The 24,642-nt window shown below is 63.2% G+C and overlaps 1 protein-coding gene across 2 annotated transcripts; it reads right to left on the bottom strand.

Moving 5' to 3' along the window:
• Positions 1-302: 302 nt before the first annotated feature.
• Positions 303-22,458, bottom strand: WFDC1 (WAP four-disulfide core domain 1). Of its 2 annotated transcripts, none has more exons than XM_081273572.1 (7): positions 22,179-22,458; positions 7,205-7,397; positions 5,237-5,320; positions 4,514-4,654; positions 2,985-3,026; positions 2,001-2,074; positions 303-657 (listed from the first exon to the last, which is right to left on the bottom strand). In XM_081273572.1, exons 1-6 carry the CDS (start codon positions 22,296-22,298, stop codon positions 2,016-2,018), a joined length of 639 nt encoding a protein of 212 aa, XP_081129698.1. In that variant the 5' UTR covers positions 22,299-22,458; the 3' UTR covers positions 303-657; positions 2,001-2,015. The 2 variants fall into 2 exon arrangements, with proteins under 2 accessions (XP_081129698.1, XP_081129699.1); XM_081273573.1 differs by having other exon boundaries at positions 5,237-5,314.
• Positions 22,459-24,642: the final 2,184 nt, after the last annotated feature.

Raw genomic sequence — 24,642 nt, 5'->3', positions numbered from 1 at the left:
ATCTTCCTGGTGAGTGGCTCTCAGCTGCCCTGTCCCCAGGATCTCCTGCAGAGGCTCCCACGCTGCAGCAGGCAGCTGTGTGGCCCCCAGGTTCCCGGACCCCAGGAGCGGAGCAGAGCTGACATCTCATCCTGAGGACGCCCTGCCTGCCCCACAGCAGCTGGACAGGGCAAAGGTTTACAAACCGCCCGACACCCAGCGTTGTGTCCTGCTCTCCTTGAGTCCCCTCCCGCTGGCTCCTACGAATTAGGCATCCACTGTAAGGTCCCCGAGGGAATCTGCTTGAGCGGGAAGCTCATTTCCATTCTATCAAGGCGGATTTATTTGGAGAGCACTTGGGAGGGGCATGTGCCTGCCAGAGTCACACCTGGAAGAAATCTGCGGAAAGCCCTGTCCTGGGGAGGGGCTTCTGGCCTCACACCCGCGGAGACGCCTTCCCAGGCAGAGATCACGAGGCGCTGCAGGGACCTGTGTCCAGGGTGGTGAGCAGGGACCCAGAGCTGGCCAGGGGCTCCCACTGAGTCACCGCTTCAGCCAGGGCCAAGCTGGGATGGGGGCCAGGAGCTCTGGGGTCGTGCTCTGCAGTGGCCTCTGGGGGTCAAACCACTTTCCTGCATCGAGGCTTGGTGGGAAGAGGCGAAAGTTCTTGGGCCGAGACTGCGAAGGAAGCAGAGAGGACTGTGAGCCGCGGTGGAGGCTGGAGGGGCGGCAAGCCTGCCCCGTCCCTCCCTCCCTGGCCCAGCACAAGCCAGAAAGACCCCACCTCCAGCCAGATGTGACTCTAACTCCCGGGGAGCCTTGGGGGCACCTTCTGACTCAGGTACAAGCACAACCTCGACATCGGTCCCGTTTCTCAGGTGGGGTCACTAGCTTAAGGTCACAGGGCGAAGGAGCGGAACTTGAGGCCAGGCCCCTGGCTCCCCAGCCCCTCCTTCCACAAACATCCTCAACTGATCCTCGGCCCGACTCCCTGGTGAAACGTCGCAGGCATGGCTGGCGTCAGACACTCCAGAAAGGGTTCTTGTCACCAGCAGGCAGTGGACACCCTGATGGGTCCCCCAGGCTCCAGACCTTCCTGGAGGACTCAGCCCTGAATATTCTGGAACCTAAAACCTGCTGCTTTCCTTTCAAGGACACCTGGAAGTTCCTGCCCCGTGTGGACTGTCCATCCCGTGGGCTGAGGCTTTCCCAGGGCCGGGGCAGGGAGGGGTCAAGGTTCGTGGTGAAGACCCTCTGGTGGCCGACCCCACAGCCCTCCGGGGGCACCTGTGCCTGCTCCCGGCTGGCAGCACCTGGGGGCAGCACCTCACCTCACCCACCGCCGCCTCTCGGCAGCCTCCACACAACATTCCCTCCCGCCCAGCGGCCTCCTTGGGTTCCTCGGAGCCCAGACCCCCGCCCCGAGGGATTCCCCAGCCAGCTGTCCCCACGCAGCACCTTCTCGTCCTCAGTCTTGGCCCAGTGTCACCTTTGGCAGGGCTTCCCTGACCCCACGGAGGCAGCTCCCTGCCCTGCTGGCTCCTCTGCGCCATGTCACCAGCCACCCCGCCATCTATCTAATGGCCCCACCTACAGCCTGTCCAGTCTCCTTCCAGGACGTGAGCCCGGGGGCAGGGGCTCTGCTGGGATTGTTGACTGGCCACACCAGCACTGGGCCTGGCACACAGCAGACAGCCCGGAACTGGGGCCCAGTACTAGCACTTGTGGGACAATGGCCCTCCATGGTACTGCTGGGCAGGCGTGGGCAGGCAGGACAAGCAAGGGGACATTGCAGGTATTGCCAGCCCAGGACTGGTAGGGGAGTCACCACCCTGCTGGTCTCGGCTTAGGGTCCCCAGTGCCATAAAATGCTCCCACTAGGGAAGGCTGGAGCTCTCGGGATCCCTGGGAACCTGAGAGGGATCTGAAACTCCACCAGCAGATGGAGCCCTCCGCCCGCCTGCCCCACAGCCAGCGTGCTGATGACCGCTGCTTGGCTCCTGGCCTTCAACCCCCCTCACCTGCCAGGTGCTGTTCTACTGGAAGCTCCTCGGCTGCCCCTTTCCGGGTTCTGCCACGTTCTTCGAGTCACCCTCTGCAAAATGAAGTGTCCCATCCTGTTGAAATGCTGGCCTCGCCGTACTGGTGATGCCAAGCTACCTCCCCGTGCCTGGTGACCTGGCCTGAGCCCCGTCCCCGGGGGGGCTGCCCAGCTGCCTGCAGCCCCTCCCCTGGCTCAGCAAGGGCCAGCCTCACCCCTCATCGCTGGCCACCCACCGCCCTGCTCATCAGGCAGTCACCCAGGACTGTCACACAGGCCCTTCCGCTGCCTGCTGTTTCTTGGTCTTTAGACAAAAGCTCCCTGTCCCCTCCTGAGGGAGGCTTCCTTGACAACCCGGTCTAAGGTGTCCTGCTGGTATCCAGTACGTGCGGTCAGGAGCCTGCGTCACACTGCCCTCAAGTGGCCACTTGGGCCCTGTTAATGGCTGGATTTCCTCCTGATAGTAGCTGCCTGCTGACAGCAACTGTGTCACGGTGACAAGTGACAACCTCCAGCCCAGAATGATAAGCAATGCTTGGTAACGTGTCCATTCCTGATGACGAGGTTGGCTGGGTGGAAGAAGGGACGGTGGGCGGTGGCGGGCGGTGGCGGGTGGGTGGTGGCGGTGGATAAAGAATGGCTGATGGCACAGATACTAGATGGGCGGGGGAGGGACGGAGCTGGCCACCTTTTCCAATTCCCCAAATAAGCAACCGGGGACAGTCCCGGGTTCTGGCACATCCAGCCCTGGGCTCTGACCTTCAGCACGAGGCCAGGTCGTCCAGGAGCCACTCAGCCTGCCATGGCCACCACCGGACAGCATGGCTGCATCCATGTTTCCAAACCTACTTCCTGTCTGTCCCCTACGGTTCAGACCTGGGCTTTTATTTTCCCTCTACAGCTGGTCAGTGCTTGCTGACCCTTTTCATGCCCTCTGCAAGGAGGGAATGGCCTCTTCTCTCACCTGGATATTCTTTGTAAAATCTGTGTCTCAGGAATCGCCCATCTGGAAAAAAATGAGATCAAACTTGCTTCCAGAGCTCATGAGGCCGAAGCCCGAGCCCCTTCTCTCCTTCTCCTTTTCCTCCAGGTGCACCAGAGCTTTCCCGGGTCCCACGGAGAGTGACACCGCAGCAGCTGAGCAGACGCACAGGAAGATCTCCCTCTCCATTCATGAACTAAAGGGCGTGGCCCAACTGTGGCCCAGTGCCCTCTTCTCGCTGTATATATTTTTGTTTTGGAAAATATGGTTATTTGTAAGAAAAATGATACTTGGGTTTAATATGTGATGGGCTTGTCGTCATGTTTAAATGACAAGCACAGGAACATCTTCAGCGTCTGGGCTTCAGTTTCTGTGCGACGCCTGCCCACCAGCCCCCATCCCCGCTGTGGGGAGGAGCGCGATGTGCGACCCCCTGGTGAGGGATCCGGAGACCCAAAGCCTGGGAGCCACTGTCCAAGCAGACCCACTGTCCAAGCAGACCAGCCACCGTGGAATTTCTACGTCCCATTCACCCAATGCCATTGCAAAACACGCTCACACACAAGTAAGTGGCACTGTGAGTGTGTCTGAGGGGACTCCGGGGTTACCATGGGGAAGGACAGTCCTGGATCGATCTTCCTGCCCTGCTTCCCCCACCCCACCTGAGCCTCAGCTTCCTACCAAGAAGGTGCCACACCTGTCCTCCAGGTCACTGCGAACCTCCGGGAATGATTCCCTGAAAACACACCAGGGGCTACGGGACGCTGCCACTCTCCGCAAAGAGCGGCTACTGCGGGCAGTGTCGACTCTGTGGCCCATCCTCAAGCCCAGCCTCTCCCCCGGCACCGCCCGGCTGTAGCCAGAACACGTGGGCACGTGGGGAGGATGGGAGGTGGCGACCATCCTCCGTCCACGCTGTGCCCTCTGCTCCCCTGTGAGTCACGTGGACATGATAGGAGACATTTTCTCCTGTTTCGTGGGCCCATAAAGATCACCAGGGACCAGTGCTGGCATTTTCAGTGCGAGGCAATGACCCCATGTGACCCCATCCTTGTGGACCTTGGCAGCAGAGGCTTGCCCTGTCCTCGAGCTTCACAGATGGCTACCAAGCGAGACGGGCGGCAGGGCCCGTGGGGTTAAGAGCAGGGCCCAGGACCTGCGGCCTCCACCCTGGCTGGCCTGGGGACGGCGGCAGCTGTAGTGATTACTTCGCGGGTAGTTATGAGGCTTGAATGAGAGCTGAGGACAGCACCTGGCACACAGCAGGTCCTCGGTGCGTGTGCGATCCCTGTCTTAGGAAGAGGGAGGCTTGAGATGGGGAGCCAGCCGGCCGTGCGCACAGCTAATGCGAGCAGGGCAGGAGTCCCGGCCTGCGTGTGGTGCCATTCTACATGAGGAGACCCAGGCTCCGCCAGGAGAAGAAATAGACCCCGAGGCCACCCAGGGGCAGGGTTCCGTCTCCACTGTGGGGGGCTCTGGGGAGCAGGAGCCAGTCCCAGGGCACCACTCACCTGCTGGCCGCCGCTGCTTCACACACTGCCCGCGGTTGGGGATGCCCTCGGCCACGTCCCCAGGGCTCAGGATGTGGCACTCATAGCCTGAGGGACACTGCAGTGGCTCTGCGCCATCCTCAGTGGTGCTGCATGCCTCTGCTGTGGGGGACACGCCAGTGCCTCAGAGGCAGAGCCGGGCACACACCACACCCTGTCCGGCGAGGCGCCCCACACCTGCACCTGCGCCCCCCTCACGGCAGCTGTCACCCCACCTGGAACCACAGGTGTGCACACACCCAGAGGCCGACCCATTACACATCCCAACACGCCTCACACCCACCCATTCACGGGCTCACCCTGAAACAGACTCACTCCCAGCACACACGCACACACACATCCCGACACAACACGCACACTCATACACATGCTCACCCCACAGACCACGCACAGCAATAAACCCCTAAAGATGCAGGGTCTGGGAAGCAGCCCTAGCCTCTGCCTTGCCCTCTCCACCCAGGAAGGAGGCCCCGTTGTTAGGGAGCGTCCAGGCCCTCTTTCTGTCCTGGGCTGTGGGACAGCTGAGTGACAGCTGGCACCTCTGAGCTGGGCTGGGGGATCTGGAGGGTGAGCATTTGGCTGAGGGCCTGCAGGGACAGACAGCCTGGGCTGTGGTTCCTGCTGGCACCGCAGGAGGGGGAGCATGGCTGTGCCCCCACCCCGCCCCCCGGGGCCCGCAGCTACCTTGTAGCACCTCCTCGGGGCCGTCCAGGAGCCAGCCATTGCCACCAAGCCACCGCGGTTTCGGCTGCACCAGCCAGTCTAAAACTGACAAAGGACAGGGTCAGGGGCCTCCCCCGGCAGCCTCTGGGGTAGGAGCCTCCCTCTCATGACCACAGAGGCCCTGCACACCCAGCCCTGGGCTGACACCTGCAGTGCCCAGGACAGGCTGCTCCCCCCTCAGCTCCCGCGTCACACCGTCACGGCTGGGCAACCTTGTTGGCGCTGTTACTCGGAGTTTTTATGACCCACCCACGCTGAGCGGCTCTTGCTGCTGGCCGTGAATGAATGGTGAGTATCCGAGTAGCTGTCATGCACCCAGAGACTGCTTAAGGTGCTGGGGACACCCCAGGAAGAGAAGCAGACAGACTCTGCCCAGGGGGGCTGACCCTCGAATTGGGTGACAGCCAGCAAGCAGGGAGGAGGGGGCGGCTGGAGGAGGGACCTTCGTCCCCAGAGGAAAGTCCCCCAAGAGAGCGGTCTCTGGGCGAAGAGCTGAAGGTGAGGAAGAGAGGCTGAGGGCATCAGGGAGGAAGTTCTGGGTGGGACCCTGCACAGGGGCCCAGGTGTCAGAGCAGGGACCCCCACGTCCCTGCCCTCTGAGCCATGTGCACCTCTCCTCAGCAGCTATGCTGCTGTTTAATCTTGAGCAAGTTACTCAGTTTCTCTGAGTTTCTGTGTCCTCAGTTGCAAATGAAACTGACCCATGGAGCTGTCTAAGATGAGATGAAATGTCTGGGAGGCTCTTGGGGATGCCTGGCACCATTGTATCCTTTGTGCACTGCTCAAAAGCACTTGGCCTAGGAAGCAAGGCTAATCCCTATGCCTGGGCGCATTCCACAGAAAGGGACACCCCCAATGGGGGCGGGTGCCTTATGTGCTCTTCCACCAGAAGGGGGTGCTGTGCCACCTTTCTTATAAAGGCTGGGTGGGAGCCAGCTGGTCCCTGAGCGCCTGCCCTGTCACTGCTCAGAGGCAGACTCAGAGTAGCCGAGCATAATAATGAGTGTTATTAAATGTGCTGAGTCCCTTGTCATCGCTGTGACCTCACCCCAAAGAACACAAGGTGTGGTCACTTCCGCCTTCCGCAGTCTCCTGGGCCTTGGGAGAGGTGGGCCCCCTGTCGAAGCCTCCTTCTGTAATTACTGCCCTTGGGAACCTGGTGGTTCCAGGAAAGGAGAGTCCAAAAGCCCAACCTGTCTAAAGGCCCTGCCTGGAGCAGAGCTGTCCCCCTCCCACCCATCCTACCCACTTAGGGCACATTTTCCCCACCCCACCCAGGCTACTGCCTGCCCACCTGGCTCGGGGCCCCTGGCAGCTCTCCTCCCTGCACACCCCAGACTTCTCCCCAAAAAGGATCTGGAACTCCTTAGACCAGGAGCACCCCACACTGTCCCTCCCATGAGAGGGAGTCAGGTTCAACAGCATCTCCTCAGTGCCCCGGCCCTGGGGCCCTTTCCCTAGGTTCAGGCTCTGCGAGAGCGGCAGGTGCATTCAGCCCTGCTCAACTGGAATCTGAAGGATTTGAACCTCCCAGGCCCCTGCCTCCCAGACACCCCACTGCACTGCTGAGCACCCACTCTCCTCCAGACACGCGGGCATAGATCCAGGAGCCAAGGGGGCTGGTGGGGTCCCAGGAATGTGGGACCTGGGGAGGGGGAACCTGGTGGGATATTTTTAGGGAAAGCCTCAGTCTGGGTGTTTAGGGGACTCTCATCCCCGCTCACCTCCTCCCAGGATGGGCCTCCTGGGCTGTGGGCTCCGCCCTCGGGAGGTGCTCGGTAAGTCCCTGGACTTGTGCCCAGGGAGCACGGGAGGGCAGTGAGCGGTGGGCAGAAGAGACGCCCAGACAGTCCTGTCCTCCGCAGGTGCTCTGCGGCCCCCACAGGGGGGGGCTCCGGGCCCACCTGCCCCCTCCCGCGCCCGGCCTACCTGGCGGGGGCGGCACGGCCTCCAGGCAGGCGTAGGCGCAGCCGTTGTAGCAGCAGCGCCGGTGGCGCGGGCACTCGGAGTCCGCCTGGCAGCGCGCAGCCTGGCAGGCGCCAGGGGGCAGTGTCCGTGGGGGCGGCGGGCAGCGGTCAGCGCGGGGCTGCCGGGGGCCACCGGGCGCGCCCGCCTCCTCGGCCTGCGGGACAGGGGAGGGCGATCAGCGGCGCCAAGCCAGCGCCTTGGAGCTGTGCGCTGCGCGGTGTCCTGGGACCTCTCGGAGCCTGCGCTTCCTGGCGTGGAAAACTGATCCCCGCAGACCCAGCCTCTGAGGGTCGGTCTTGGGGTTAACAGACCATGCTTGTCTGTAACCGCCCCAAACTGAGGTGACCGAAGGCCACCAACAGCTGCAGAAGTGAATCTTGGTGGCTTGCTGGAGTCTTTCACTTTAGGGACCTACCACCTGAGATGGATCTCCTGAGTGTGCACCCGCATATCCATGCATGTGTGCACACACATACACACGTCTCTGTGTGTATGTAGATAGATGGATTGATTGATTTCTTGTAATCAATGTTTATGTAGAGCTTTGAGAATTTACAGCTCACACATGAGTGAATGGACTCACAGCACAGATAGGCTAAATCTCACACACAGCACATGGAAGGGGGAAAGCCAGGTCACAAGGGACAGTGTGATTCACTGCAGTTTACAGACAAGCAAAGCGGTGCCGGGTGGGGAGTCTCTGGTGCCTGCCTGTGGGAGCTGGCTGGTTCACCTGGGGACCCACGGCCCGCTCTACTCTCTTGACCTCACGTGGATTACACAGGGGGTTTAATTTGTGGGATCTGGACACTTAAGATTTCTGTACTTTTCAATATTGCTTCAGTAAAAGGTTAAAAAATAAAATGTAGTTAACACTTTATTAGTGGGAGTGCACACGGAACAAGCCCTCTAGAGGCAGGGCCCGAGACTTCTCCTACAGCCCCGGATGGAAACAACCCAAATGTCCACCGGCTGATCAATGTGGTCTCTCCACACAGTGGAACCTCATTTGGCCACAAATATAAATGAAGGCCTGACACACAGGACCACCTGGATGGACCCTAGAGACGATGCCCAGCAGGCGGACACACAGGGCCACATACTCTGGGGTCCCCCTCCATGCACACAGAGCAGGCAAATCCGTAGATACAGAAAACAGAAGGATGGCCTCCGGGGGCAGGACTGGCAGTGAATTAAGGGTGCAGGTTTCACGTTAGGGACCTACCTATGGGTGCAGGTTTATTTTGGGGACAATGAAAATGATCTAATACTGATTTTAGCATTGGTTGCACAGCGGTGAATGTGCCAAAGGCACAAACTGCACATTTAAGTGGGTGGATTGTGGAGCATGTGACCTGTGTCTAATGGAGACGTTACTAAGGACAGCACGCTGAATCCCCAGATGCGACCCTCCCTCCTCCAGACCCCCAGGGCTCCCCTTGGGGCCCTGAAGCCGTGCTACCTGCACAGTGGTGGTCAACAAAGGGGAGCCTCTCCTCCTGTATGCCACCTGACCCACCTCCAGGGGACCTGGTGTGGGCAACGCGTGCTGAACTGAGGGGCATGGGACGCACCAGGAGGAGCCCAGGACAATAAGGCTGAGCATCAGGAGGAAGGAGGTCTCAGCTCAGCCAGGACACACCGTCCAAGCCCTGAGCACCCAGCACGCACCCAGCACGCACCCAGCACGCACCCAGCATGCACCCAGCACGCACACTACTGCAAGCTTCCTTTGCAGAGTGCCCCCAGCCCTCCAGGCCTTGCCCGCGGCTCCGGGGCCTCTCCTCCAGCTCTGCAAGGAACCGTGTCTAGGACTCAACTCCACTCTCCTTTGCCCCAAAGCTCCCAGACAGGATCAGGGCCCGCACCCTCCCCACGGCCCGCTCCCCACCTTCTGTGAAGCTGTGTGCGCACACCTGCTTCCTGTTCAGAAGGTGAGCAACCCCACGGGGAGGTGCTGAGTCTTCTGTGACTGCCTCTTCAGGTGGTGAGCAAGCCCCAAAGACACCCCTTGTCCCTGGGGTCTGAAAATGCAACCTCATACGATGAAGCAGGCTCTGTGGGTCTGGTCCGGGATCTCAGGGGATCCTGGATTATCCAATTATAAGTGTCCTATAGAGGGGGGCAGAGGAAGAGCACACACATGTGCACACACGCACTGACACGGAAGGCCACGCGAAGATGGAGGCGGAGACTGGGGTGGTGAGACTGTGAGCCAGCAGCATCCAAAAGCTAGAGGAGGCAAGGAGGAACCTTCCCCTGGAGCCTCGAGAGGGGGCATGACCAGCCCAAACGCCATCTCCACACAGTGAGACTGATACTGAGTTCCTGGCCCCCCACACTCAGAGGACACAATGCTGCTGGTTTAGGCCACCCTAGTTTTGGTCATTTGTCCTGGCAACACAGGAAACTGGGCGCCATGCTTGGCATGTTCTATCAATGTTTGTGAATGAATGCCACTGAGGCCCAAGTCCCCATGGCCTCCACAGCAGCTTCTACCTTGGCCTCCCTGACTCCACGTCTGCCCCCTTTGCATTCTCCAAACTGCAGCTCAAAGGGGCTTTATTTTTAATTGTTTTTTAGTTGTAGATGGACACAATACCTTTATTTTATTTATTTTTATGAGGTGCTGAGGATCAAACCCAGGGCCTCATACATGCCAGGCAAGTGCCCTGCCGTCTAGTCACAATCCCAGCCCTCAAAGGGGCTTTCTGGAGGGCACCTCGGGACCAATGTTCTTGTGCTCTGAGGCTTGTGGTCTCCCAGCACCCTTAGGGCCAAATCTCAGCTCCTTGCTGGACCTTCCAGTTCAGTGCCGGTGCTGCCCTCCTCATACCACCCCTGAGTGGCTGTGCACCTTACCCCGCCCTCCCCCTTCCTCGCCCTCCAGCACAAGCCCACTCAGCCTTTGCCCCGCGGGAGCAGCCCCATTGCCCTCTGGATGGCTCCTTCCTGTCCTGCTCAATCAGGACCTCCAGACTGAAGCCTCTGACCCTGTCACTGGTCAGCACCTGTCCTGCTGTCCTCTTCCTTCAATTGACCTGTCTCCTGCAGCACAGCAGAGGGGCCACCTGCCTGGACTCTGCCGCTGGTGGGCTGGGCTCAAACCCAGCTCTGCCACTCCCCTGCTGCCTCACTTTGTGCAAGCCCGTTTCCCTGCAGGGAGTGGTCACCAGCACTCCCCGCTGCAGCTTTTGAGGACTGACCACCGGCACAGCAACAGAAAGGTTTCTGCCCCAGGACAGGAGCCCGGCCTCGGCCTGGAAGATTCTGCTGCTTCTCTGTTGTTCTGTTGGCCAAATCACTCCTCAGCCCCAGCTGAAATACCCTCCTGAAGGCGTCCCTGCCCGGACTCGCTGAGGTCGTGGGTGTTTCTGGTCCAGGCCTCCAGCAGGAGCCAAAAGGTCACCAAACGCCCTTTTGCGCCTGCAGAGCGGAGCCAGCACACTCGGTGCGCTGCTGCCGACGGCCTGCAGGGGGCGCGCGCCAGGGGACCAGGCACAACCCAGTAGGTGGCGGCAGAGGCCAGCGCTTCCGGCCTCGCAGCGAGTCTCCCAGGCCCATGCAAGTGGGCGGGGACAGCCGGGGAGGGCGACTGCGTCCTGCTTCACCCCAGGAACCCATTTGTGCAAAGCAGCAGTGAGCGCTGGGTGGGAAGGGAAAGGAAGGGGAGGGGACGGGGGGCTTGCGGGGTGTCTGTGACCCGGGCAGCCTCTCCGCACCCGCCCTCTCCGCACCCCTTCCCGCGACCCGCGCATTCCTGCGCCATCGCCAAGCACCCAGGCACGCAGGGGCACAATCCCACGACACTAGCTCTCCGTGCCATTTGCTGCAGAATGAACTAAATTGGACCCGTGTTGGGGCCTCTCCAGTTTTAATCCTGATCCAAGGCGACGGCTGCCCCAGCCCCCTCGGAGGGCAGCGCGGGGCCTCATTTACAGAATTAGCGGAGCCCGGGGTGAGGAGGCTCCTCGCCTCCCCTGCCTCCCATCCCGTGACTCCCTCCGGGTGGCCCCGGAGGAGGGGGCTGTGCAGAGATCACGTTTAGACGTCCCCTGTTCTCCGAGGGAAATTCAAATGCCGGTTCTCAGAATTTGGACAGAACAAAAGAGATAAGCCCTCAGCTGGCTCTCCCCGTTATTTACCAGCCCGCTGAGCCAGCAGATGGCCTGGGTGATAAAGAAGCGATTTCACCCAGGGCCAGATTAAGGGCTTAATGTTGGAGAGCGCTCCAGGGGCGCCCAGGAGGGCTCCGAACAGTGGCTGAGCCCTGGGGCCTGAGAATGACCCTTCCTAAAAGAGCTCACCCCACGCTCGCCCCTCCCCAGCGTCTGAAGGGGTCAACAGCCCAGTCCTCCCGGCCCAGCAGGCGGGGTCAGCAGGGTGGGGGCCGCCAACCCTCCCTTCTCTGGGGTCTCCCACCACTGCCCTTTCACCCTGTCCAGCCGCCTACCCCCTTGAGGTCCCCAGAGCACATGAGCCCAGTCTCACCTCTGGACCTTTGCACTGGTTGTCCCCATACTCCACTGCTCACTGTCCAGGTCACCGGCCCCACCAGGCATCACCCCCAGGCCTCTGCTCACATGGCCGTCCCTCTGCGCTCCACTCTGGCCCCACACAGCTTCCAGCCCCTGGCCACCCTCGGCCTGTGTACTGCACCCTCATCTACTGTCTTCCTTCTGCTGTGACATGCCCTGCTGGGGACAGGGACTTGGACATATTTTCACCTGTGTCCCAGGCTCCTAGAAAAGTGTCCAACACCCATACGTGTGGCCCAGTGCATGCTGGCACCAGACGGTGACCATGGGCATGGCTCCTGGCAGCTTGCCAGACCTCTTCCAGGAGAGTGTCAGGTACAAACTGACTCAAGGGCACAGTCACCATGCGGAGGTGTCAGGCTCAGAACCTGGACTCCACCCTGCATGCCTGGTGCAGCCCTTGGAGGCCGCGGGTGTTATGTCCACTTTTGATGGGGAAACTGAGGCAGGGGTGAGCTGAGGCTGCTGGAGTGGGGGAGCAGGCTTCTAACCGTCAGAGCCTTCTGACCCCCAGAGTCTGGGCCTGGGAGGTGCGTCCCTCCATGTGGGCATCTGTCCCACCCCAGGCCTCTGCCCTCCGCTGCAGTAGCCCCAACTCAGGGCATGGTCAGAAAACCGCTGCCCACCCCCATACACATTCTGGAAAATGCTCACCTCTCCCAGCCAGCCCCCCTCCCCCACTTACACGGCCACTCAGCTGAAAAGGACATTACGCACATTAAGTCCCCCTGAGAAAAGAGGCAGGTCCTCCGACTGCCAGCTCCCTCCACAGAGGCCACAGAGCGGGCTGTACCCCCACTTCTGCTAAGGGACTGTCGGTGAGTCAAGGTCCAGGTGCCCAGCCACCCAGGGCTTCGGGCTCTACATTCTGACTTGGAGGAAACCCCATCCCCGAAGGCTTCCCACCAATGGCATCTCCCCACTCCTGGGCAGACGCTGTTGGTGGCCTCTAGATTCACAGAGCTGCCTCCCACGTCCTTAGGAAGCAGTGAAGGAAGTGCCAGGGCGGGGCTCCGCCAGCTCAGCAGGGAGCCCAAGTCAGCGGGGCCATTCGAAGACGTAAAGTCCAAACTCAACTAAGCTGGCCTCCAGCCAAAGGAGGACAGCTAGGGACGGCACAGCCCTGCATCAGGACATCACAGACCTGGGAGGGCAGGACACGGACCCACCCATGAGCACACTCACCATGTGTCCCGGTGTGAAAACACAGAGGTGGGAGACAGTGTGAACTAGCCAGGGCCACCAGACTCCACTGAGGCGGGACACCGGGACACAAATCCAGGGCTGCAGGGGGTGGAGCAACCCTTTATGGGACGGGGTCTCCCAGGGTGATTGGCATGCTCTGGAAGTAGAGAGGTAGGGGCTGCAGTAGGCACAGACGTACCAAGTGCCACTGCAAAGTCCCCTCAAAGGGTTCCTTCACCTCCTGCAGATTTGCCTCTGTGAAGAGAGTCTCAATGCAGCGCCACTAAGAAATGTGCGCGACTGCTTCGTGGAAAGCCCTGGACCCCGCATTGCGTCTGGTAGGAAGAACTGAGGTCATCTGCACTTATTTATAACTTTCTGTAAACATCACTATTGTAATAATCAGAAGAAAACGTGCGGAGCCATTTCTATGCAGGGGAAAGGCACCAGCCTGCAGGCCACCCATTCACCAGGACCCTCAGCACCCACACCCTTCCTTCCCTGAACAACTTTACCCTCCTTTGGAATGTTCCAGGCCAATAAAAATGTACCCCAGACTGGCTTGCTTGGTGGAGGAAGAAAGCCAATTTTCCTCTAAGCAGTATTTGTTCTTCCTCTGGAATTTGGACGTCAAAGATTTAAAAATAAGTTTCTCCCTGGAACAGAGGGCCAGAGTTCAGCGCGTGCGTGAATGCACTTCCCGGCACCCGGGGCCTTGGTGCTGGTCTGGGAGCAGGACTGGGTGCAGTGCCAAAGGGACTCTCTCAGAGAGACATCAAAAGACCAGCATCTCGCAGGACTGCAGACTCTAGCACGCACCCACCAGCGCCCCCCAGGGCTGCCGAGCCCCCCGTGCCCGCACAGGGTCCTGGGACAACGAGGTGGCATGCCCACACCCCTCCCGCGGCCCTGGGCACCTTCACGGCATCCCCATGTGATGTCAGCGCACACGAGGAGGGCGCGGCTCGGGGCTGGGCGTAGAGCTCCTGGTCCTCACCAGGCCCTGCGTGCTGTGCCCCAGGCTGCAGCTGAGGAAGCTGAGGCCCAGAGGGGACAGGGGAGTCACTGCAGCTGGAGGGCAGTGGGCCGGGAGCCTCCTGGGGGACCCCAGGGGGATGTGAGGCCAGTGTGCTGCCCTCTGGCCATTCTGTGCCTGGACCGCGAGATGCAAATGGAACTCAGGCGATCGACAGCCCCCGACCAAGAGATGGGTCCCCAAACAAAGGTCATTTTGCCAAAGGACGGGGCTCAGAGACAGGAGTCTGGGTGGTGACAGCGCCTGGTGCAGGTCGGGTCCCGCTCCAGCTCTCCAGGGCGATGGCCAAGGTGTGCCACCCCCAGCCTGGCTGACTTCGGGCCACCCCAGGAGCAGTGAGAAGAGATGGCCTCCTATCCCTGGTCACAGGCCACGGGGCTCCACCAGGGAGCAGGAGGCAGAGGACTGGAGGAGCCCCCCGGGTTGAGGAGCCCCCGGGGTTGAGGAGACTCTGGGGAGTGAGGAGACTCTGGGGGTGAGGAGACCCTGGGGATGAGGAGACTCTGGGGATGAGGAGACTCTGGGGGGTGAGGAGCCTCTGGGGGTGAGGAGACTCTGGGGGTGAGGAGCCTCTGGGGGTGAGAAGCCTCTGGGGGTGAGGAGACTCTGGGGGTGAGGAGACTCTGGGGAGTGAGGAGACTCTGGGGGTGAGGAGACCCTGGGGATGAGGAGACTCTGGGGATGAGGAGACTCTGGGGGGTGAGGAGCCTCTGGGGGTGAGGAGACTCTGGGGAGTGAGAAGACTCTGGGGGTGAGGAGACTCTGGGGGTGAGGAGACTCTGGGGGTGAGGAGACCCTGGGGGTGAGGAGACCCTGGGGGTGAGGAGACTCTGGGGGTGAGGAGACTCTGAGGGGTGAGGAGACTCTGGGGGTGAGGAGACTCTGGGGAGTGAGGAGACTCTGGGGGTGAGGAGACTCTGGGGGTGAGGAGACTCTGAGGGGTGAGGAGACTCTGGGGGTGAGGAGACTCTGAGGGGTGAGAAGACCCTGGGGGTGAGGAGACCCTGGGGGTGAGGAGACCCTGGGGGTGAGGAGACTCTGGGGGGTGAGGAGACCCTGGGGGTGAGGAGACCCTGGGGGTGAGGAGCCTCTGGGGGTGAGGAGACCCTGGAGGTGAGGAGACTCTGAGGGGTGAGGAGACCCTGGGGGTGAGGAGACCCTGGGGGTGAGGAGCCTCTGGGGGTGAGGAGACTCTGGGGGGTGAGGAGACTCTGGGGGTGAGGAGACTCTGGGGGTGAGGAGACCCTGGGGGTGAGGAGACTCTGGGGGTGAGGAGACTCTGGGGGTGAGGAGACTCTGGGGGGTGAGGAGACTCTGGGGGTGAGGAGACTCTGGGGGGTGAGGAGACCCTGGGGGTGAGGAGCCTCTGGGGGTGAGGAGACCCTGGGGGTGAGGAGACCCTGGGAGTGAGGAGCCTCTGGGGGTGAGGAGACCCTGGGGGTGAGGAGACCCTGGGGGTGAGGAGACTCTGGGGGTGAGGAGACTCTGAGGGGTGAGGAGACTCTGGGGGTGAGGAGACTCTGGGGGTGAGGAGACTCTGGGGGTGAGGAGACTCTGGGGGGTGAGGAGACTCTGGGGGTGAGGAGCCTCTGGGGGTGAGGAGCCTCTGGGGGTGAGGAGCCTCTGGGGGTGAGGAGACCCTGGGGGTGAGGAGACCCTGGGGGTGAGGAGACCCTGGGGGTGAGGAGACCCTGGGGGTGAGGAGACTCTGGGGGTGAGGAGCCCCTGGGGGTGAGGAGACTCTGAGGGGTGAGGAGACCCTGGGGGTGAGGAGACCCTGGGGGTGAGGAGACTCTGGGGGTGAGGAGCCTCTGGGGGTGAGGAGACTCTGGGGGGTGAGGAGACTCTGGGGGTGAGGAGACTCTGGGGGTGAGGAGACTATGGGGGGTGAGGAGACTCTGGGGGTGAGGAGACTCTGGGGGTGAGGAGACTCTGGGGGTGAGGAGACTCTGGGGGGTGAGGAGACTCTGGGGGTGAGGAGACTCTGGGGGGTGAGGAGACTCTGGGGGTGAGGAGCCTCTGGGGGTGAGGAGCCTCTGGAGGTGAGGAGCCTCTGGGGTTGAGGAGACTCTGGGGAGTGAGGAGACTCTGGGGGTGAGGAGACCCTGGGGGTGAGGAGACTCTGGGGATGAGGAGACTCTGGGGGGTGAGGAGACTCTGGGGGTGAGGAGACTCTGGGGGTGAGGAGCCTCTGGGGGTGAGGAGCCTCTGGGGGTGAGGAGCCTCTGGGGGTGAGGAGCCTCTGGGGAGTGAGGAGACTCTGGGGGTGAGGAGACTCTGGGGGTGAGGAGACTCTGGGGGGTGAGGAGCCTCTGGGGGTGAGGAGACTCTGGGGAGTGAGAAGACTCTGGGGGTGAGGAGACTCTGGGGGTGAGGAGACTCTGGGGAGTGAGGAGACTCTGGGGATGAGGAGCCTCTGGGGGGTGAGGAGCCTCTGGGGGTGAGGAGACTCTGGGGAGTGAGAAGACTCTGGGGGTGAGGAGACTCTGGGGGTGAGGAGACTCTGGGGGTGAGGAGACCCTGGGGGTGAGGAGACCCTGGGGGTGAGGAGACTCTGAGGGGTGAGGAGACTCTGGGGGGTGAGGAGACTCTGGGGGTGAGGAGACTCTGGGGGTGAGGAGACTATGGGGGGTGAGGAGACTCTGGGGGTGAGGAGACTCTGGGGGGTGAGGAGACTCTGGGGGGTGAGGAGACCCTGGGGATGAGGAGACCCTGGGGGTGAGGAGACTCTGGGGGTGAGGAGCCCCTGGAGGTGAGGAGACTCTGAGGGGTGAGGAGACCCTGGGGGTGAGGAGACCCTGGGGGTGAGGAGACTCTGGGGGTGAGGAGACTCTGGGGGTGAGGAGCCTCTGGGGGTGAGGAGACTCTGGGGGGTGAGGAGACTCTGGGGGTGAGGAGACTCTGGGGGTGAGGAGACTATGGGGGGTGAGGAGACTCTGGGGGGTGAGGAGCCTCTGGGGGTGAGGAGACTCTGGGGGGTGAGGAGACTCTGGGGGTGAGGAGACTCTGGGGGGTGAGGAGCCTCTGGGGGTGAGGAGACTCTGGGGGTGAGGAGACTCTGGGGGTGAGGAGCCTCTGGGGGTGAGGAGACTCTGGGGGGTGAGGAGACCCTGGGGGTGAGGAGACCCTGGGGGTGAGGAGACCCTGGGGGTGAGGAGACCCTGGGGGTGAGGAGACTCTGGGGGTGAGGAGCCCCTGGGGGTGAGGAGACTCTGAGGGGTGAGGAGACCCTGGGGGTGAGGAGACCCTGGGGGTGAGGAGACTCTGGGGGTGAGGAGCCTCTGGGGGTGAGGAGACTCTGGGGGGTGAGGAGACTCTGGGGGTGAGGAGACTCTGGGGGTGAGGAGACTCTGGGGGGTGAGGAGACTCTGGGGGTGAGGAGACTCTGGGGGTGAGGAGACTCTGGGGGTGAGGAGACTCTGGGGGGTGAGGAGACTCTGGGGGTGAGGAGACTCTGGGGGGTGAGGAGACTCTGGGGGTGAGGAGCCTCTGGGGGTGAGGAGCCTCTGGAGGTGAGGAGCCTCTGGGGTTGAGGAGACTCTGGGGAGTGAGGAGACTCTGGGGGTGAGGAGACCCTGGGGGTGAGGAGACTCTGGGGATGAGGAGACTCTGGGGGGTGAGGAGACTCTGGGGGTGAGGAGACTCTGGGGGTGAGGAGCCTCTGGGGGTGAGGAGCCTCTGGGGGTGAGGAGCCTCTGGGGGTGAGGAGCCTCTGGGGAGTGAGGAGACTCTGGGGGTGAGGAGACTCTGGGGGTGAGGAGACTCTGGGGGGTGAGGAGCCTCTGGGGGTGAGGAGACTCTGGGGAGTGAGAAGACTCTGGGGGTGAGGAGACTCTGGGGGTGAGGAGACTCTGGGGAGTGAGGAGACTCTGGGGATGAGGAGCCTCTGGGGGGTGAGGAGCCTCTGGGGGTGAGGAGACTCTGGGGAGTGAGAAGACTCTGGGGGTGAGGAGACTCTGGGGGTGAGGAGACTCTGGGGGTGAGGAGACCCTGGGGGTGAGGAGACCCTGGGGGTGAGGAGACTCTGAGGGGTGAGGAGACTCTGGGGGGTGAGGAGACTCTGGGGAGTGAGGAGACTCTGGGGGTGAGGAGACTCTGGGGGTGAGGAGACTCTGGGGGTGAGGAGACTCTGGGGGTGAGGAGACTCTGAGGGGTGAGGAGACTCTGGGGGGTGAGGAGACTCTGGGGGTGAGGAGACTCTGGGGGTGAGGAGACTCTGGGGGTGAGGAGACCCTGGGGGTGAGGAGACCCTGGGGGTGAGGAGACTCTGGGGGGTGAGGAGACTCTGGGGGGTGAGGAGACCCTGGGGGGTGAGGAGACCCTGGGGGTGAGGAGACCCTGGGGGTGAGGAGACCCTGGGGGGTGAGGAGACCCTGGGGGTGAGGAGCCTCTGGGGGGTGAGGAGCCTCTGGGGGTGAGGAGCCTCTGGGGGTGAGGAGACCCTGGGGGTGAGGAGACTCTGGGGGTGAGGAGACTCTGGGGGGTGAGGAGACTCTGGGGGTGAGGAGACTCTGGGGGGTGAGGAGACTCTGGGGGTGAGGAGCCTCTGGGGGTGAGGAGACCCTGGGGGTGAGGAGACCCTGGGGGTGAGGAGCCTCTGGGGGTGAGGAGACTCTGGGGTGTGAGGAGACTCTGGGGGTGAGGAGCCTCTGGGGGTGAGGAGACCCTGGGGGTGAGGAGACTCTGGGGGTGAGGAGACTCTGGGGGTGAGGAGACTCTGAGGGGTGAGGAGACTCTGGGGGTGAGGAGACTCTGGGGGTGAGGAGACTCTGGGGGGTGAGGAGACTCTGGGGGTGAGGAGACTCTGGGGGGTGAGGAGACTCTGGGGGTGAGGAGCCTCTGGGGGTGAGGAGACCCTGGGGGTGAGGAGACCCTGGGGGTGAGGAGACCCTGGGGATGAGGAGACCCTGGGGGTGAGGAGACTCTGGGGGTGAGGAGCCCCTGGAGGTGAGGAGACTCTGAGGGGTGAGGAGACCCTGGGGGTGAGGAGACCCTGGGGGTGAGGAGACTCTGGGGGTGAGGAGCCTCTGGGGGTGAGGAGACTCTGGGGGGTGAGGAGACTCTGGGGGTGAGGAGACTCTGGGGGTGAGGAGACTATGGGGGGTGAGGAGACTCTGGGGGTGAGGAGACTCTGGGGGGTGAGGAGACTCTGGGGGGTGAGGAGACCCTGGGGATGAGGAGACCCTGGGGGTGAGGAGACTCTGGGGGTGAGGAGCCCCTGGAGGTGAGGAGACTCTGAGGGGTGAGGAGACCCTGGGGGTGAGGAGACCCTGGGGGTGAGGAGACTCTGGGGGTGAGGAGACTCTGGGGGTGAGGAGCCTCTGGGGGTGAGGAGACTCTGGGGGGTGAGGAGACTCTGGGGGTGAGGAGACTCTGGGGGTGAGGAGACTATGGGGGGTGAGGAGACTCTGGGGGGTGAGGAGCCTCTGGGGGTGAGGAGACTCTGGGGGGTGAGGAGACTCTGGGGGTGAGGAGACTCTGGGGGGTGAGGAGCCTCTGGGGGTGAGGAGACTCTGGGGGTGAGGAGACTCTGGGGGTGAGGAGCCTCTGGGGGTGAGGAGACTCTGGGGGGTGAGGAGACTCTGGGGGTGAGGAGACTCTGGGGGTGAGGAGACTATGGGGGGTGAGGAGACTCTGGGGGTGAGGAGCCTCTGGGGGTGAGGAGACTCTGGGGGTGAGGAGACCCTGGGGGTGAGGAGACGGGGGGGGGGGGTGAGGAGCCTCTGGGGGTGAGGAGCCTCTGGGGGTGAGGAGACTCTGGGGGTGAGGAGACTCTGGGGGGTGAGGAGACTCTGGGGGTGAGGAGACTCTGGGGGGTGAGGAGACTCTGGGGGTGAGGAGACTCTGGGGGTGAGGAGACTCTGGGGGTGAGGAGCCTCTGGGGGTGAGGAGCCTCTGGGGGTGAGGAGACTCTGGGGGTGAGGAGACTCTGAGGGGTGAGGAGACTCTGGGGGGTGAGGAGACTCTGGGGGGTGAGGAGACTCTGGGGGGTGAGGAGACTCTGAGGGGTGAGGAGACTCTGGGGGTGAGAAGACCCTGGGGGTGAGGAGACCCTGGGGGTGAGGAGACCCTGGGGGTGAGGAGACCCTGGGGGTGAGGAGACCCTGGGGGTGAGGAGACTCTGGGGGTGAGGAGACTCTGGGGGTGAGGAGCCCCGGAGCCCCTGGTGGCTCCTCTTAGCCCGTTTGTTTCGGCGGCCATATTAGGTAAAGTTGGCTCCCAGGTGGGCAGGGAGGCTGCAGCACAGACTGGACGACTGACCTCTCCCTGCCCAGCCCAGCCACTGCCCTCCAGGGTCCAGGGCCAGGGCTGAGGGTGGGGCGGAGCCACACAGGAAGGCCTTGCCTTTGGGCCTTTGGGGCTGCCTCCCGACACCTCCCAGTTCCCTGGGGACACTTGAGTAGGAATTAGTCAGAGCTGAGAGGGCCCTAGGCGTCATCTAGTCCTCCACCTTCACCTCTCTGAGGCCCAGAGAGGGGCAGTGAGTAGCCTGCGGTGCACAGCTCACTTGAGGTGACTTGTGGCGACTTCTGGGCCTGGTGAGCTGCCCGGCCTCCTGTCCTCTGAGCAGCCTGTCCTTCCCCGGGGCTCTCTCTGAGGCCTGTGTCCACGCTCTGGGCAGGGACCAACGTCTGCAGATCCAGGGACAGACTCGGGGCGGCCCCTGACCCGTGGTGGGTGGCACAGGACACCTGTGAGGGTAACACTGACCCGCCACGCCAGCGGAGGGCTCAGGGGGTGGAGCCTGCGCAGGGCCTCCCCGCCTGGCCAGGGCTGGCCCCAGGTCCCTTCCCAACCTCCAGAAATGTCCTTCGCCTCCTGATTCTCAGCCTCGGCCTCCTCCAGGAAGGCCTTGGGAACCTCACCACCTCAACACCTGCCGTCACCTCCCTCCCTCCCACGGCTCCTGCCCACGCCAGCCAGGGCCCCCGCCCCGAGAGTGCAGGTCCTGGAGTCCGGACTAGGCTTCATAGGATCCCTGGCAGGCACAGACCCTGCCCCTCCGGGGAACGTCTACTCACCCCTCAAAGCCCCAGGCCAAACGTCCCCACCCCTGGCACCCTCCCCGACTCTCCTGGACATGCCCACGGGTGTTCTCCTGTCCACGTGCATTTGCTCACAAGTTGGCCCCCAAGTGACCCAGTGCTGACCCAGTGGTGGCGGCTGGCGGGACACGAGGTGGGTACATTGAATGGAGCAGGAGCTGGTCCGAGGACCTGCGTTCTGCCCCGAGGGGGGCACCTGCCACCCTGCTCAGGAGCCTCCGCTGCCGGCTGGCATCCTGCTGAGGGCATGAGAGTACCAGGGCTCGGCTCTTGACCCTCTTCCTCCAGATGTCCTGCGGAGGATCTGAGCCCCTGGGTCACCTCTGTCACCCCTGCCCCCAGGCTCCCTGCTGGTCCCTCCCTGCCCTGCCTCTCTCCTGAGCCCTTGGAAGCTGGACACACAGTAGGTTTTTGTTTTCTCTCTTTTATTTTCTACTGTCCCCCTTGTCCTGTGAATTCCCCAGCGGAGACTCAATGTCCACGTCCCCACAGCCCAGGCCAGCACCTGGTAAAACGGTGCTGTTGACACCTGTGAGCTGAGAGGAGTGCAACGCTTTCTTTTGCAGATGAGATTGTTGGAGCTCAGAGAGTTCAAGCAGCTTGCCTAAAGTCACACAGCTGGGGAGAAGCAGAGGCCGCCCTCGAATCCAGCCACCTGGCTTCTCCCGCTGGCTATCCCCAGCCCTTCCTCAGAGCTGCCATCATCTGCCCCTCAGGGCTGTGGTCACTTCCATCTCACCTACAGGACCCCACCCTACCCCTTCCTCAGGGTGGTTTCTGCTCAGTGTCCACTGAGTGGACAGAGGGCCACCTGGATTCACAGCGGAGCCCCACCGAGGGTCAGTGGTGGTGGAGGCAGCTCAGGTTAAGTCCTCCACCCCTGACCAGGTCTGCTCTGCAGAAGGCAGCTCTGGAGGCCAGCCAGTGCCAGGCTGGGCTCTGCTGCCCAGCTGCAGGGTCCCTGTCCCTTCCTCCCCAGCGGGGGCCTCTGAGGGTTCCAGTCCCGCCTGCCTCCTGGGAGCGACACACCGACACACTGGGACCCAGTTTGGGGAGCCCCGGGGGAGATGGCAGGCCTGGGTCGCCTGGCCCGGCTGCCCCGCGGGGCTGCGCGCCCTCCCGGCACTTACGTGGGGCTTCTCGGCCAGCCTCCCGGGCAGCGCCCGCTTCCAGAGCTCCCCCGCCGAGCCCCCTGCGAGCAGGAGCAGGAAGCACAGAGCCCAGGCGACCGTCCCTCGGCAGCTGCCCATCCCGCTGGTCACAGGCGTTTCCTCCGGGGCCAGCGACCTTGCACAGGCCGGGAGGAGGCTCCCTGCTGGGTGGGGCCAGCGCAGCAGTGGGAACTCCTCTCCCGTCCTCTCAGCCGCATGCACGCAGCGGGGTCCCTGGGATCATGTCCCCTCCTCAAGGGTGGCCGGCCTGCCAGGTGATTTTTAGCTTGCCCTATAGCCTCTGACCCCAGAATGCAACCAACAGGGGCAGCTGCAGCCCGGGCAGCTCGGACGGACGGCCACAGCGCAGGAGGAGGGGGCCCCGGGGTTGCCGGAGACGTGGCAGGAGTGGCCCTGCCGCTCTCTCCCCCAAGGACTTCCTGGCGGCTGGCTGCGGTGGAGGGCTGAGGGCTCAGCCCGCCCTCCAGGTCCTGAGCTGGGCCGGGGAACTGTCCACCCTGCTGTGGTGGGGCTGGCCAGCTCTGCCTGGCCCTGCTCACAGCTGCCCGGCTCCCTCTCTGTGGGGGAGGAGGCTCCTGCCACTCCCCCGGCCTCTCTGAGCTCCGCGAGGTTCCCAGGAGCTGCACACGCCAAGCGCACGAGTGTCCCAAGGGCCCCGCAGACGTCACACGTGCCCACCCAGGGCCCCGCAGAGGTCACACGTGCCCACCCAGGGCCCCGCAGAGGTCACACGTGCCCACCCAGGGCCCCGCAGGCGTCACACGTGCCCACCCAGGGCCCCGCAGATGTCACACGTGCCCACCCAGGGCCCCGCAGACGTCACACGTGCCCACCCAGGGCCCCGCAGGCGCAGCGTGCTTCCTGCACCCTCGAGGCGCTGGCTTTGGCCCCCATCTGACAGGGGCGGAGCGGCAGGACCCGCGTTCCCGTCCTGCCTCGAGAGGAACTACCCATGGCCCCACGCCCAGAGGGGCCCAGACCCTGCCCGGGACACTGGTCCCCACAGCGCCTGGTCAAGGTGCCCCCCCATCAGGGCCACGCGAGGCCCTGGAGCAAGCCCGGGAGGAGTGTCCCTTCAGCTCCGTGCCCCAGACACTCGCGGCCTCCCGCTGCTCTTGGCCCGTCACCTTAGCCTGGGTTCCAGATGACCCTTTCATTTGTCCCGAGATGACCCCCGTCCCCTGCACCCACTCCTGCTCTCTGCTCCGGGCTGGGGGTCTCCGCCCCCTGCTGCTCCCGAGGCTGCCCCTTGGGAAGTCAGAGGCTCAGCAGAGGCAGGGGGGCTGTCCGCCCCTGGGCCTCAGTCTCCCATCTGTGAGTCGGGCGTGGAGCTGGACCTGCCCCTCGGGGCCGTGGGGGCTCTGCTCACCCTCTCCCCCACCCCCTTCCCTGTCCTGTCCACATACACGCTGGCTGTCACATTCTTGGCCCACTTCCTGTCCCTGCCTGTGGGTGGCCTCCTTCCTGCCCAGAGCCAACTCCCTCCCTTTGGGCGGAGGACGCCACATGGCGCCTCTTGTTCATGACCCGGGAGTGGCAGTGTGCCCCTCGGGGTCGAGTGAGCCGTGGGTACTCACTGGAGGACGGCCTGGGAGTGGACGGGAGCCTCCTTCCCTGAGCAGCCTCTCTAGGGCAGCCCGGGAGCTGGGCTCTCCACCAGCAGCGCCTGCCTCTCTCCATCCTGCCGGCTCTGCTCTGGCTTCTCCTGCGGCAGCACCCGCAGGGCCTTTGCACAGGCGGCACCCCCAGGGCTCCCCAGAGTCTGCCCAGCTCGTCCTCTAGCTCCCCCAGCCTGGGCGCCAGCGTGGCTTCCTCACCAGGCTCCCCCAGCTGACTCCGCACCTGACTCCCTCCGCCGGTCCCACAGTTCTGTCACCCGCAGAGACCTGGGGACATGCACCTTAGGATTATCATTGATCTCCTTGTCCTAACGGCAGACAGAAGAGCAGACCCTCATAGGACGCCCGCGTCCTGATGCCCCACTCCTGGGACGTCACAGAGGGATTAAGTCAAAGACCAGGAAGGGGGGAGGGCGTGGGGGTCCACAGGTGGGGCCGATGCACAGGAGGGAGCAGGAGGCCAGGGTCAGAGGGCAGGAGGCCAGGGTCAGAGGGCCCTGATGGCGTGACCAGAGGAGAGGGAGGCTGGGCGAGCACAAGTCCCCGAAGACGTGACACTGTGGCTCGAGGGCAGAGCGAGGGGCCAAGAGCCAAGGAAGGGCCAAGAGCCAAGGCCCGGGGCCTCTGGAGGGAGCGTGGCCCTGCCCACTCCCAGAGTGTCCCCGTGAGACCCCGGCTGGACAGCAGGCTGCTGGGCTTCCAGGGACCTCCGTGTGTGCTTGGAGGCACTAGGCGGGGGCCATTTGCACAGAGCAGCAGGAGGCACCTGACCCAGCAGAACTCCTGGCCGCGCCCGACCCCTG

This window comes from Spermophilus citellus, assembly GCF_964194105.1.
Source record: "Spermophilus citellus genome assembly, chromosome: 18".
NCBI classification, from domain to species: Eukaryota; Metazoa; Chordata; class Mammalia; order Rodentia; family Sciuridae; genus Spermophilus; species Spermophilus citellus.
This window is presented reverse-complemented; position numbering and strand designations above follow the sequence as displayed.